The sequence below is a fragment of the Pogoniulus pusillus genome, chromosome 5 (genome assembly GCF_015220805.1).
Source record: "Pogoniulus pusillus isolate bPogPus1 chromosome 5, bPogPus1.pri, whole genome shotgun sequence".
NCBI classification, from domain to species: Eukaryota; Metazoa; Chordata; class Aves; order Piciformes; family Lybiidae; genus Pogoniulus; species Pogoniulus pusillus.
Genome location: NC_087268.1, coordinates 24214108 through 24229815, shown reverse-complemented (window position 1 = coordinate 24229815; position 15708 = coordinate 24214108). Strand labels below are relative to the sequence as shown.

The window sequence follows — 15708 nt, the reverse complement described above, 5'->3', positions numbered from 1 at the left end:
GTTAATAAAATAGCAGCACAGACACATAGAAACTGTAATGTAGCTATCAGTCAAACATTTAAGCTCTTCCTTGAAGTAGGTCAATATTTCCAGGCAACCAGAACACAAAAACAAAACAAGTGACCTCCATGCCTGTTATAACAGATCTCCAGCAAAGTCTGAGTTTATGAAATGACTGGGCATGATGCAAATGTTGTCTGCTACACTGGAGAGACTGGTCTATTTGTCACCCTAGAGAAACTGTGATCAGACAAGAATAAAGTTGTAGTAAAACAGCAGAGGAGATGGCACATATTCCCCATCCTTAAAATGTATGTATTAGATCCAGACTGTCCCATGACCAACATGGCCTTAGGGATTTGGACTGATCATGGCAGAGGTCTTCACCTGCTACAGCCCTGAAACAGAATAAAACATTAGTCCTCTTGGTGCAAAGCACTAGGTGGCAGTTTGCCAGCTCCTCTTAGATATCCCCAGCAGCCCACAGGATAGAACACCCTTTTTAGCTGGATGGCTATCAGCTTTCTATGGACAAGCTGTGTAACTATACCCTAAAAAGAGTAGAAGAGAGAAAGCTCACATCTTGCAGACAATGTAAGCTCTTAGTTTGAACTCCCCTCATTCACGCTTCCTGGACACACAGCAAAGATTAAACCAACTCATTCAGAAATATGCAGGTTACTTTCTTCAAAACGAACCTTAGGCTTGCTTTATCAAATCTTTCAGAATCAAAGATTTATTTGTATACATATGTTTCCTCAGTTGAACTCAATATTAGGGACACTCAAGCTCCTGTGACAAGATGTCACCATCATGCCCTTTGCACATGCACACCACCACAATAAGATAGTGTCTTTCACATACTTGTGTTGTGTATGCATTTTGTGTTTGGGCCAACGTTTGTACTTGGCCCATCAGAAGCTCCTGCTGCTATCTAGGCAAATTCATCAGTAAGAGGTCAGAGCCCTGGCTTGTAGCATCGAGTTGTCAACTCACTTTATTATGATAATTACCATTCATTGAAAGCCACTCTTCTTGGCTTAGTGCATAGAGGCTTCCTCTGCCTTGCTTCCACATTCTGGTGAAATAAGGCAAAGCAGAGTGTATTGCTGCAGGATAGCAGCAGGGTTTGTGTTTCTGATGTGTATCTTCCAGGTACAAACACAACTGGCCACTAACATAGTTGCATTAGTGCCAGCTCCCAAGTGAAAACACTGAGGCTGAAGGTAAGCTGTGGAAACTGGTTTGCCTTCCCAACTATGTGAAGTGAAACGAATTGTTCCGCTTCTCATGAACTTAACTGTCAAAATATGTGGTTGCTAAAACCAAGCCTGCACAGCATAAATCCTGCAACCAGGACATAAGCCTGAAGCTGCACATTTGACTTGACGGCTGCATTGCCCCGACTGTGCATATACACAAAAGTTTCACATACCCAAAAGGCCAAGTGTTGCACGGGGAGAGGTACATCTTAGACTGCTCTTGGGCAGAGCAATTACCCGGCAAATGGGGAGCACACTGGATTACCTAACAAGGGAAGATCTGGCATTCAGACTTTTGCTGCTGTGACAAGGTAGGTAGCCTGTCCATCCATAACGCCGTGTAAGCCTGGATGAAGTGTCTGAATAAATCTTGCCCAGTGGCAGGGATGCTCCTTATTTCCCTTATTTTATCAGCTCACACTAGTCAGAAGTAGGACAAAAAAAAAAAAAAAAGAAAAAGACAAGAAGCCTTTCAAGTCATCTTCATTCCCTGGAGTCCTCCAACAATAACTAAGGCCTTCCAGGCACAGCTTCAGAGTACTACTCTAACAAGTATTTCTGGAGGACCAATCTGCTAGCATGAGGAGTACCTGGCTAAGCTATGTCATGCTAGCTAATAAGCAGTTTCATAAAGCATTGCTCTATAAAGCAAATGGTTGTCAGTGCCTTCAATTCTGGTTTTCAGTTCCGCACACTAGATGATAGAAGGTGGAATATGGAATCACAGTATGAGGTAAAGCTGAAGACATGTAATTCTTTCCTCCACTACAGCTTCTTTGAAAATGTGCTCTGACAGAATCAAGTGTATCTATTATTCTTTTGGCCACCTCTAGCAGTAATCAGGGCCTCAAGATAATAGCGATACACAAGAGCAAGTACACTTGCACAGAAGGTGGCCACCTCTACTTCTGGGCTCTGGACTGCTTAGCACAAGCTGTGGTGTCTTCCCAAAGTGCAGCACATATCTGCAAAAACGGAGGGCACCACTAGGTCTTTCAGTGGTGATTAACAGCATCCTCTTTGGCAATTAGCCAGAGGCATGAGAAACAGCCTGCAACTGCTCTCACAATACGCTTTAAAAATGAAAGAGCTTAGTAATAAGAGACAAACATTTTTCTTTTTCAGCAGTGAAGCTTGAGCACTAGGAACACTTCTTCTACGCTGAAGACCAAATAAATTGCATACACATAGTTGAGCAGACAGATGGCTTCTCTTGTGCATTGCAGATGCAATCTACATCTCAGCAGATTAGCACAGACATCCCTTGCTACCAGGATAAACTTTACTGCAGAGTGAAATCGCTCCCATCAGTCTTCCAGAAGAGCCTCTACTGCATCACCTTGTGAGTTTACTAACTGCCAGCTTGGCCCAATCCAAAGCGAGGGACAAAGACACAGTAAGAGGAACAGAGCCACACCTCTCTGAAACTCAAGGACAGAACCTTGACTTCACAGCAGATTCAGACCACTACTTTCTGCTTTCAGCTTTCCATGCACCAGTTCATACACAGAGGAAACTGAGTAATCCCAGGTAGTTTCCTTTTGAATCACATCTAGTCACATTTGTGCTCCGGAAAGGATGAGACAAGCTTATTTCTTCTAATGAGAAATGTCTTATCCTGACAGCACATTTTGGGACAAGAAGCTATTCTGATCTATTTGGGTAGAAGTGGGAGATAATTACAGTTAGACTCCCCAGGGACTGAGGTTGCCAGTAAAATAAGTCACCTAAGACATGAAGTGGTTACAGGGCAAATCGTCATGTGGCTGTTTCAGAGACCATGAATGGAATCTGCTGTGCCCTTGTGAGGATTTAGTAATGCTGCTGTATATTTTTTCTCCAAGACTGGAACTGCTTTCACTGGCAGGTTGACAGAGGGAAGGATGAATTGAGCATATTTTAGAAATTGTATGAAATACATTGCCTAAATCAAGCTCACTTATCTCCTCTTCTACAGTTTTGCAGAAAGAAATTAACATTTAATGTAAAATAGGCTGCTTTGACAGCTGCCTGAGTGCCCCATTAAACATTTTGCACACCTCCAGGGAAACAAATATCCAATAGCAAATTCTGACTTTTCAGAAGAAGCAGCTATCATTCTGGTAAGTATGCAGAGACCATGACACTATTCAACAATCATCTTCAATGGACATGGACACTGCAAGAGTTAGAAGGTAGACTTAAAAATCAAACCCCTTTGGTTTTGAATGTAAGGTCTTAGAAAAACGTTAGCAGAGATTATTGCACCAACACAACACTGAGTCAGTAACAAAATGCAATTAATTCCCTGGTGGATGAGTGCCATTATTTGTTGTGATTGTAGTTATCACTATTCATCTTCTATTTACACACCACATAAATGTATACCATGTTTTGTAACAGTACACCTATAGCAAAGCCCCTGCTCTGAAGAATTTTAACACTTCTGCTCCAGAAACAAATTTAGTTCTATTAAAGAACAGTAGCAACATCCTGGAATTACCTGGAGCAAACATTCACATGCGTGATCCACAACTTTAGTCAAAGGTGGTAAGCACTGGCAGACAGCAACCACAAAGAAAAAAAAATCTCCTTCCCATCCTCCAAGTCTAAGATAGTAATGCATAAAAGTAACTAGCCAAACAAGATTTCACCATTAAGACTTCAAATTTGTGATCTTCAGCCTTTATTCTTGGTTACAGAAGTAAGGAAGAGAAACAAGGAGAGGGGACTAAGATGAACACAGGTTTCTGAAGATTACACACAAAAACCACTTTTCTGCAGGCTGGGCTCTAAGGCCTTTCTGATTTCCCTCCATTTAAAGTAACTGAAAGTTTTGGCTGTGATACAGCATTTCTAATTTAAGCACTTGCATGGAATCTAAAATTCTAGGTGATCTGTAAAACTGTCCTCCTAAAGTAAGAATCTAATTTCCTTTGTATTGACAAAGGAGAGGTGCCCTTAAGTGCCTCCAGAGAAAGCCCTTATTAACCCCTCTCAGCTAAGAAACCTTTTGTCTTTGCCTTTCAAGACCCTGACTGTTCATAAAGGCAGATCTGTAAACTTGATCACAGACACAAGCCCACAATTTTTCAGCATGTTTCATTCCTCAACATATGCTGCCAATTCAAACTCAACAGCTTCTTTCAATTTATGCAAAGAATCAGGTCTTTTCCCTTTCCAACATCCGACTCTAGAAAGTAGTTACTTTTGAGGGACTCTCCAAAATATCCAGAATTTCTACAAAACAAGCTGTCCTCTTTCTGTGAAAACAAGCTGCATCTTTCTTCAGTTTACTTTAGATTGCATCATCCTTTGCTATTCTATCTTCTAAGTGTTGCCAACTATGAGCCACTGAGTCATTGACTCAGCAGTGGCTGTATTGAGAATGGGTCATCTCAGTCCACACCACTGGGTAGGCGGGAAGGCCTAGGCTGCACACCAGAACAGTATTTTCTCCTGCACCAGTTCTCTGACATGATCTGCCAGGATAGGCTGTTTCAAAAGACCTCTCAGCGGATACTGCTTGGATACTGTTGAACTTCCTCATGATGAGTAGGTTCTGCCTATCCTTGCTTTCTCATTGTCATTATTTGCTGCTTGTATCTAACAGGGAATGGGTACTTCAGCAGCCAGGAAAACAGCACATGGAGGGTATATGACAGAACATAAAGAAAACAACTGGAATCTTTACCTGGACACTAAACAGTATGTAACTTGAGATAGAGGGCTTTTCTTCGCTACTGTGAAGCAAAAGTCCCCGCCTCAAGTTGCTGTTACAATTTACTGCTATTTGCTGGTTATCTGTGAACACTGTAGTCCATATCTGAGGTGGCCCTCCCACCTGTGTGGGAGGACGGCAGGAAAGGGAGCCCATCATCGCACAGAGGACCGCCCTGCCACTCAGATACATCCTGTCCCACAGAAGACCTTTCAGGGCTGTTAAGTACTGACCATCAGGAGAAGAGTCGCGGCTCTTTAGCAGACCTAGAGGAACATATCACTTTAACTACATTAATTAACGCGCTGTACCTACAGAAACATCTGTATCGAGGACAGCATTTACATCAAGTCTACCTCCACTGCAACACAGGAAGTGGCAGAATTTGGGGGAGAGGCAGAGTCTGGCTTGGTCAAAAGGTGGTAAAACTGATAAAAAGGATGTGGCAAGAAAAAACTGTCATTTTTTACTTCCTTATGTGACATGTATACTTTGACATTTTCCAGAAACAAAGAGATTAAGGAAACAAAGTAAAAGTCATGTCCAATCATTTGTGTTTCTCCTGGCATGACACCTTTCTGAGAAAACAGCTCGTCTGAACTCACACCCAGCAGCTTTCATGACCTTGATACAAATCTCTCAATCTTGGTTCCTTATAACTCAAGTTAGTTAAGAATCTTAGTTTTTATCTACAAAAATAATCAAGTTTCTAGTCCCAACTTGTTCACTGGGGCTGGAAGATGTTCAAAAAGGTGTTGTGTAAAGTTTAAAAATGACTTTATAAAAACAAGAAAAAGTGAGCAGATTTAAAGCACATAAGCAAATTATTTTTATCTTCTGTTTTGTTTTTATTTTTCAATTGCGAAGGTGGAAACAGCTCCTACCAGAGACCAAGCTTCTGCAGCAGGCTGCTGAGGCTGCACTGTTCAGCCCTGCCACCAGCCAGAAGGCCAAGTCTGAACAGGTGACAAGAGCCCCTGAACTTCCACATTTGCTGCCCCACAGGGATTAGGCCAACATGCGCCTCTAATGCAAATGCAAAGGCAATCTGCTCCCAAATTAATCTCTGCAAGTGTCACTCAACAGTAATCTAAACTCTGCAGTAAAAGGAACAATTCTGATTTCTACTCTGGAACAGCACAAGCATTAAAAAGGGCAATGCACTTAGCTGTCTCTCCCAAAAATGCAGAGGTGATATTAACAGCAAATGTACAATTTTTCTCATAGTCATGTCTACTTTTTTTTTTTTGGCAGCAGAGAGGGCTACAGAACTGCAGGAGCAAGAAGCATTCCAGAATTAATCTCCCAGTATATTCTGAGCAGCTTCTGAAATAGGTACTTCTTTCTTTTTAACAAGATGTGAAAGATTCTATCTAAACTGATTTTGTCTGGTAAAGGACAGGAGAACCACTCTCATTAGCATTATTTTACTTCAGGAATAGTCTCTTACTAGCCCTCCGGCTACCCATCTCCCTCAAACACCAGAAATGTTCAGCATTAAGGATGACTTCAGGCAAAGAAGGCACGAGGCACAGCCTTAGATTAGCAATGCCTATATGTGTGATCTGGCTAGGTTATTTCTGGATTAGTTTGCAGAAATAAGGCAATTTTACTTGTGTTCCCCATGCATGCACACCTACTAGCAGAGGAACATCCCAGGGTGAGATTTCTTGTGTGGATAGTTCTGTGAAATGGCAAGCTGAGTCTGCTGATGCTGAAACTGCAGCCTGGTCTTTCTTTTCAGTTTTCCTCCCCCCCCGCCCCATGCCTTTCTTGCAATAGGAAAGTTGTCGTCTGCCTCAGTGCTTACGTCATCCCAGAGGACCCCTCCCAGACAGCCTGTGGAATCAGTCTAAGCTTCTTGGCACGTGTTTCGTTTCTGTTAGACTTAGAAGGATCAGAAACGGAACTAAAACTTGCTCTCTTGGAGAAATATGTTATTCTCAAAAAAACCTTAGCCTTTATTATGAGATGACTATCTGATACTTAGAGAAAAGCAACTCAAAAAGTCTGTAAGGCTGGATTCTGATCACATAAATGTTGGTCCATAGGTCATTGCAGTTTCACTTGCATATGCAAAGACTGTGCTGTAAATTTATAGCCCAGATAATCTGAACAAGATAACTGCCTTTACACACCATCCATAAGCACGAAGAAATAGCAAAGTCACAGGGACTGACACTTGAGACGGTTAAGTAGAAAGCGTTCACTTAAACGTTCACTGGAAAGACTGCCTCATTCCTTAGAAATGCAAACACAGATTAGGCTCACTCACGAAGTTGCACTTCACGAAACCTCACTAACCTAACTTAAATGCAGAAGCCTCCATCCTCTATCCTTCCTTCACTCAGTGATAATTTAATAGCAGTGTACTTAGGTGAAGCCTCTTATTGCCATAACCAAAGCCCGAAACTATATGCAATTGACCACTCACACTGGGAAGTGTTTGCATAGTCTTGCAAATCAAACTGCTTGTGACATTTTCATTCCCTTTGCCATGCACTACCCTTCCTGTAAGCCCAGAGCATATGTGCAGACCTATAAGAAAGGTTGCTTACTCAGAAACCAGTGATTTACTGTGGGACCTCACTGATCACTTTCACCTTGAGGTACAGGACTGTTGGCACTCGGGAGTATAGAGATGGGAGACACCAGCTCCAGGGACAAAAGGAAGTTTCTTCACGCCTGGAGTAAAAACAAAAGCCCTCCACAAGGTACTTGCTCACTACCCTGCTTCCACACCTCCACTCGCCCAAATCCTTGTGGCTGGCTGCCATTTCAGTGCTCCTCATTCCCAGCACCCACTTGCCCCACCTCACCTGCTGTACACCAGACACTCCATGTGATTGATCTCCTTGTCAGAGAGGTAACGGCTGTAATCCTCCCACAAGTCCTTGATGGCAGTGACCGCCAAGATGAAGAGCACAGGGGCTAACGCCAGCTCTGGCTGGAAAGCATTGACGGCTGGCACAAAGTTGAGGAGTGCGATGAACACAAAATAGACATTGGCCAAGCGGTGGAACTGTTCAAAGAGGTTCTTGGGCAGGAAGGAGAGCACAGTGTACTTGGTGGTCTTCAGACGGTTGCTGGCCAGAACCGTCCTCCTAGACTTCTCTGCCTCGGCCTCAGGTAATAGTAAGTTAGAGTGCACCAGCCGCGTTTTAGTTTCCTTCTTCTTCCTCCGCCTCCTCTTCCCCTGCCTCTCCTTTCCCTCCGGCAGCACATGGAGCGGTCCCTCTCCTCCTGTCGTGCTCTGGGACATCGCTGCCGCCCTCCCAGCCTCCCTCACCCGGGCAACGCGGGCAGCTCCCACCGGCAGGCACGGCCCTAAGTTATCATCCTCGGCCGCCCTCCACGGGTCTCCTTTCCTCTTCCCCTCCGGGGGCGGAGGAGAACTCTATCGAAACCTCTCCTAACCGCTCTGCCGGGACCTCTCTCGCTTTCTCCTCCTCCCCCTGCTCGGCCGGGGAGGGGACGTGGGCAGGCGACGAGCCGAGCCCTCCTCTCGCGGGCCTCGCCCCAGCCCGCCGCGCCGGGCCAGGGTGCAGGGGATGCGCCAGCCACCGTCCCGTGCGCCATGGCGCGGCCGCTGGCTGGGCGAGGGTACACGGGCAGGGCCGACGGCGCCGGGAGGGGACTAGTGGGGCCGGAGGGGGCCGGGGGCGGGAAACGAGGAGCAGCGCTTCCGCGCACAGCCTGCCAACGGCCGCTGGGCCGCCTTGCTCCCCTGTGTTCGGGTGCAGACCCAGAGGTGACGTTTTGTCGGCTGGTCTTGACTTTCTGTTACGGGAGGAGAGGGGGAGGAGGGGGTATACGCGTGGAGAGAAGCGACTTCCACTCCGGCGCTGGCAGCGCTGCACGGCCTTTGTCCAAGGTGCTCGAGCTGCGGCCGGCGGGTGTCCGTACGAGCTGACTCACGTCGCAGGACTCCTTTTTCTGGTTGAAACCGTGTGCCGTGACTCTAGCCGGCGCTGTGCTGAGAAGGGAGTCTCCTCACTCCCTGCTTCTGCCTGGTCCAAGGCTAGCCGAGTCGGTGGCTGACGTGGTGCTTGGGACAACCCCAAAACGCAGAAGCCGAACCCGAGGTTTCTCATGGAAAGCGTTAGGCACCAGACGCCAGCCCCACACGCGTGCAGGCAGTGCTGCGCTAGAACGTGCGTTCAGCTTCGTGTGGAGTTTCTGTTCCTTTGCAGCACATCTTTCCAGTGAAGGAAGGAAAATGCCTACGCCTTGCTCCGAGGCTTAAGCGCTGCACTTTCTGGAGAGACATGCAGTTGTGGGTGAAGGCTGAAAGCGTGCCAGATAGTCTTGAAGTACAGAAGAGGGAATAATCCCATGACCCCCATAGTCTAGAGTCACAAATAAATGCAGTCAGGTGTTTTAAAAATAACATCAGAATTAAGATTACTTTTACCAGGCATGATATAAGACTTTGCCTCCTCACTTTGGGCTGGAATTTCAGAGCAAACCCTTTGAATAACGAGATTCCTCAGGTCGTGTAAAAGGCTGCCACAGGTCCTTCCAAACTGTGGCATAGATGCATTTTGTGGTGTGTATCTTAGTCCTGATCCTGTGATATTCCAAGGTTGGATCATACTTAGTGCAATAGCAAGGCCCTGAAACTTGTCTGGGGATTTCTCATTACTACAGGAAATAGGCCTAAGTTGTAACTATCTAGTCTTGATATGAGATCAGGACAGGACTGGGGTGTCTTTGGAAAGAGCACCTGGGTCCTGCAGTGCTGTACACTTCCTTCCAAATTCTGAATTCTGAATTCCTTCCTTCAGAATTCCTTCCAAATTTATCCCTTCCTTCTGAATTCCTTCTGCTTTCCTTCTGAATTCCTTTCATTGCTTCCTTCCTTCTGCAAGAGAAAAATGGAAAACTCGTCTCTGGGTTTCTTTGCTAAGTCTGCGCTTTTGTTCATAAGGAAAAAGTATGAAAATATGATCCCATACAGTTAACCAGTTCCTGACTTGCCTACACTTGGGATTAACTTCAAGAGTAAACTGGAATTAGCAAAAATCCTTTTCTTGTCTTTCAGAAATGCCACTGCGGGACAAGGAGGACACACTATCACTCTGCAGTATTCCCAGAAATGAGGCTTCACTCACCAGAGGGCTCCTTGCAGGCAGTTGCAGATAATCCAAAACTGCCACTTGCCCACTGTTTTGTAAGACTCTGGTCCATCTTTAACCTCTAGGACCTCAAGCATTGTTCAGGCTTCATCTTTTTTTTCCCAGATGGTCCTCTAGCTTGTTTACACAATGTTTGGTGATTAGAGGAACATCGGCAGCAATCTTTAGTCTCTTGTGATGTCAAAGCATATCATGTTTCAGAGCAAGCTACTCATATATTTATTAGTGCCAGGTAACTCAGAAGCGGCTTCAGTATAGCATGTCTGAACAGAATGCTGGTGCAGACACCAATGATGAAGGGTAGTGTTGAGCCTGTCCTGGGAGGGGAAGTGACCCAGTTACTACACCACTGAGAAACAGGTGAGTCCTGTATAAGGAACGTCATGTACCTAGGTTTTGCACTGCAATTTCAGCAAAGAGTAGCTGACTCTGAATTGAGGACTGAATATGTGGTGACATTAAACTCAATCACAGTGCTCAAGGCAAGACAAGGGAAGATAAATGCTCACATAACCCTTAAGCTACTTGTTTAAGGAAAACTCCAGTGTGTTGGAAAGATTGGAGAGCCTAAGCTAAGTATAACTGTGCTTACACTTAGTGTGGGAAAACCACCCAGCTCACCCTAGAACACAAAGGCGAGTTGATTTAGCATGCTTTGGGACTAAGGCTATTTACAATCAGCTGGTGTTTGTGTTAAATGAAGATCTGCAAAGCTGGCCTGCCAAAGAGCAGAAGGAGGGAGGCTTACCAAGATAAGATGGCTCTGTTTTGGCTAAAACTGATGAAGCTAGGCTAAGATAACAAAAACACCCAACTTCAATGCAGATTTTGAGGGCCAGGGTGACCAAGCATAGACCTTTGCCTAGTTAACTGAAATTTTAAAGTTGAGACTCCTTAATATGCTGAGGAAAATTAAGTATATGCTGAACATAGGTGACTGTGTTACTCAGCTTCCCTCCAAAATCATGCTAAACATTATCTAGAAGGTAGGGATAGCCTAGGCTAGGGTATAAAACCCATGAGAGGGGCATCTTTTGGTGCATGCATGGGCACTGCACTGTGGGTACAGTGTGGACCAGCACCAGCATCAGCAGCTAGGAAGAAAAGATACAGATGAGGAGGAACAAAAAACTGTGCTCCTCCTCCACCTGGAATAGGGACACCTTTCTTTGTAAGAACTGTGTCTTCATTTATCTTCTGTTGCGCTTTTATATTAGAGTTATTGTAAAGATTTGTGTCTCTGACTGTGTTGGGTGCTACCCAAGATTTACTAACCTGAGATCATTATGCAGCTAATGCCTTTATCAGCAGCAATTCTGAACCTGTTGTCTCTGTCACTTTGGACAATTAAACCATTTGATTGCTGTAACGTTTGAAGCTGGGTCAGTGCAAGGCCTTACTGAGGCATTGGAATAAGAGGCAAATGTTAATTTTGCCACATAGTTCCAGTAAGGGTCCTGGACTCTGAGGCAGGCAAACATCGAGATCTTACCTGTAATGTGACACTTAGTGGTACTGCCTGTACCCATGACACCAGTTATTCAAAACTGTCAGTTCTGAAAAAATATGACAAATGATCTGTAAGTCAGTGAGCAGCATTTTAAAACCTGTTTTACTAGCATTTTGTTTTGAAGTGTTTTCAGTTCACATCAACAGGATTTCTTCCATAAGAGAGTGGTAGGAGTGAAAATTGTTTAAAAAATATTAAGCATAGGAAGAAAGTTCTTGTGTAATTCCTGTCTTATATAGCTGGGTTTTAGAAGTGAATACAGCAGCAGAAAGATAACAAACACTTGGGTAGGAGCCTCTGAAGTCTCCTGTGTTTTTTTGCTAAATTCTTAGTTTCAGAACAGTGTAAAGCCTTTGTGTTTGAGTACACCAGAGCCAAGGGCCACCATTACAAAGCTCCAGTATCAAAAAAGAGTACAAAGTATGCAACTGCCAACAAATCAAGGGCTGAAAAATTCTTGTTCTCCTATAATTGACTGGAACTTTCTCTGTTGTTAGTAGACTGGAGTTTTTGTATTAATACAGGCAAGCTAGAATGTCATAAGATAGTGAAAAAATTTCCAGTGACTGTAAAAGCCTCTCAGTCACGTGAAAAATCCAAAGTCCTGGCTGTCTGTATTAAAACCTGAGACCATGTAATCTATGATAAATAAAAACAAGAGTCAGTCTTATTTAAAAAAGCTTATAAAATCTAATGCTTGCTAGGCTTTGCTAGCCAAAGATTTTGGGAATGTAGACACTCCAAAGAATTCAGTCTTTCCTTTCCCCGAGTAAAGCTGTGCGCATAAAGATTTGAGAAAGCATAAATGTTTGTGTCTGAGCTCTCCCTGTCCAAGTATGTGAGGCTGCAAATAAGAGGCAGGCAGCAAATTCAGTTTTCAGCTGGTGTAAAATACACATGCACAAGCTGTGTCCCAAGCTTTTGGATTGCCAAGTGACAAGTATGTTGCATTCATTATTAACTGCAGGACAGCTGCACCTGTTTTTTTATGGTGTCTTCTGGAGAAAAGGGAATGGAAGGATACTGGCTTTAATTCAGTCCAAAATCAGCTCCATACTTGGTATCACCCTCCAGAAACATGAGCTAGCTGAAAATCCTGAGAAGTCAAAGAGTAGATTTACTGGATAACCTGAACAAAAAATGTGGGCCCTTTACTATTTTTCAGGGTCATTGGAGCAAAGCACTAAAACTGAGGAATGCCTGAGGATTACTCTGTGCTCCAACAAAGCAAATCCTGCCACCCATTGATGTCTCCTTCCTGTGAGGAGCTCTTCCTTCATTGTCACATGGCTGCTTCTGACCATCCTCCATCTCACTGGCCAAAACACTCTGCAATTTGCTAGGTATCTGCCGTTAAACTGAATCTGGCCTTTTACACCCAACATCTCTTGAGTTTCAAGCCTTCCCCAGTATCTGACTCTTTTCAACTGTACAGATTTTCTTCAAATTAAGAACTAAAGATGAAAAATGTGTCTAGTGAGCTCATCTTTGATAGCCTAGACCATTAAAAGCTGAGTCTCTAGATATGACACTGCTTTGAAGGCCAGAAGGAACCAAAGGATTGTCTGACCCAAGATACTGTATTAACTTGGCCTTTTAAATGTCACACAGCCCACAGCCTGGAATCATTAAGTTACAGAATCACAGAATATATCTGGCTGGTAGAGACTTCAAAGATCATCCAATCCAACCTTCGATTCAGCACAGAAGGGACATTAAACCATGTCCCTAAATGCCAGGTCCACACACTGTTTGGAAACCTCCAGGGATAGTGACTCCAGCACTGACCTGGACAGACCATTCCAATGTTTGGTAACCCTCTCTGTGAAATATTTTGTAACATCTGGCCTGATCCTCCCCTGGTGCAACTTGAAACCAATTCCTCTGGTTCTGTGACTTGACACCAAGGAGAAGAGGCTGGCCTTCACCAGTGCCAAGTACAGGACAATGACCACCGTCCTGTTCCTGCTGGCCACAGTGTTTCTAACACAAGCCAGAATGCCACTGGCTTTCTTGGCCACCTGAGCACACTGCTGAGTCATGTTTAGTCCATTGTCAACCAATACCCCCAGGTCCCCCCCAGGTAGCAGCTTTCCAACCACACATCCCCAAGTCTGTAGCTTACCATGGTGTTGTTGTGACCCAGGTGGAGGACCTGGCACTTGGCCTTGTTAAACTTTATACCATTAGCCTTGGCCCATCAGTCTAACCTGTCTGGATCATGATGTAAAGCTTCCCTACCCTCTAGCAGATTGACACAGCTACCCATCTTGGACATCTGCAAACTTACTGAGAGTGCACTCAATCCCCTCATCCAGATCACTGATAAAGATTTTAAAGAGGGCAGGCCCCAGTACTGAACCCTGAGGGTATCACAAGTAACTGAGTGCTATCCAGACTTAAATCCATTCACCACCACTCTTTGGGCTCAACCATTCAGACAGTTTTTAATCCAATGCAGAGTGCTCTTACCCAAGCCTCGCACCATTGAGTTTCTGAAGGAGAATGCTGTGGGAGACAGTGTCAAGGGCTTTACTAATGTCCAAGCAGACAATGTCCACAACACTACTCTCATCAACTAGGTTGGTCACCTTATTCTAGAAGATCAGATTAGTCAGACAGGCGCTGCCTTTCATAAACCCATGCTGATGGGGCCTGATTCCTGCTTGTCTTGTAAGTGCTGTATGATGGCACAGAATCACAGAACCTTAATGGTTGAAAGGGACCTCCAGAGATCATCGACTCTGAGAAATATATGTTTGATCCGATCAATTCGTGGCAAGAGGCCACAGACAGGGAGGAAGGAGAGTTTTGAATGGAGCTGCACTCCTCCTTGCACAACCATCACAGAAACATACACTTGACTTAAGATAACAGCAATAAATAATTAGAAACTAGAAAGACTGGTGGAGGAGGGAGGCAGGTGGAAGAGACAGCCTTTGCGCGTGAGCAAACCGAGGACTAGTTTGGAGTTCATGGAAAGGACACTTGGGGAAGACCCCTCACTTCATCACTGAAGACCACCAGAGGGACCACGTGTGGAAGAGACACCTCCCATTCTTAGAACTGATAAGGAAAACCCAACCTTTTTTTAGAATTAGTAATGAATATGTAATAGAATAGGATATAAAAAGAGAAAACTGAAGGCAAAGAGCAAAGCCTCCCCGCGCACCCAGGCCTGTACATTGCTTGATTCCTGCAACTCTATTAAAGCCTTAACTTGCATGAATGCATGTTTATGCCTGTTATTTATGACAACTCCAGCCTCTTCTGCCAAGGCACAATTCCCTAGGGTAGTTTGCTCAGGAACACATTAGGGTGGGTTTTGAAAGTCTCCAAAGAAGGAGGCTCCACTGCCTCTCTGGGCAGCCTGTTCCAATGCTCTGTCACCCTCACTGTAAAGAAGTTTCTCCTCATGTTGAGGTGAAATCTTCTATGTTCCAGTTTGTAGCTACTGCTCCTTGTCTTACTGCTGCTGACCAGTGAAAAGATATTTGCCCCATCCACTTGACAGCCACCCCTCAGATATTTATACACATTTATCAGATCTCCTCTCAGTCTTCTCCAGACTAAACAACCCCAGGTTTCTCAGTCTGTCTTTGTAGGGGAGATGCTCAGGTCCCCCAGTCATCCTCATGTCTCTCTGCTGCCACTCAGTTAAGTTCCATAAGCAGTTTTTATTATGTGGACAGGCTGTTTGCTTAGAAATTAGATATAGGTTGTTTTATTCTTCTCAGATTAACCATCTCTAATTAGATTTTCTGTGATTTGAGGTTTTGTAGGTATATGAGTATCATAAAAGGGACCAAAAATGCTTTTAGCCTGATGGTTGAGTGGAATGGTATGAAAATAACATCCACTTAAAATCTGAGAAAGAAAACTTAATAGATAATGAGAAAGGGTCCCAAATATGTTACTAATAAAATAACTCATTATTTGACTTGTCAGTATTTTTGAATGCCTGGAGTTATCGTTATTCCATTTTAACAGAAGATGAAGCAGGTCTAATTTTAACACATTGTCTAATTTACTAGTCCACTTTTGTAATATTTATATGATCCTAAAATAAAGGTTTCTCATGTTGGATATTGCCAGAAA

General features: G+C 44.2%; 1 protein-coding gene and 1 long non-coding RNA gene across 3 annotated transcripts in view; one reads left to right on the top strand and one right to left on the bottom strand.

Moving 5' to 3' along the window:
- Positions 1–8406, bottom strand: part of ATP10A (ATPase phospholipid transporting 10A (putative)) — a 108733-nt gene extending 100327 nt beyond the window's left edge. For both annotated transcript variants that reach the window (XM_064143524.1, XM_064143525.1), the window contains exon 1: positions 7782–8406. In XM_064143524.1, the coding sequence (XP_063999594.1) occupies positions 7782–8224 (443 nt within the window). In that variant the 5' untranslated portion in view covers positions 8225–8406. The remainder of the gene's footprint in view (positions 1–7781) is intronic.
- LOC135175427 (uncharacterized) lies at positions 7895–15708 on the top strand. The gene is made up of 3 exons (XR_010302355.1): positions 7895–8091; positions 10007–10460; positions 12776–15708. It is a non-coding gene; the product is annotated as an uncharacterized LOC135175427 (long non-coding RNA).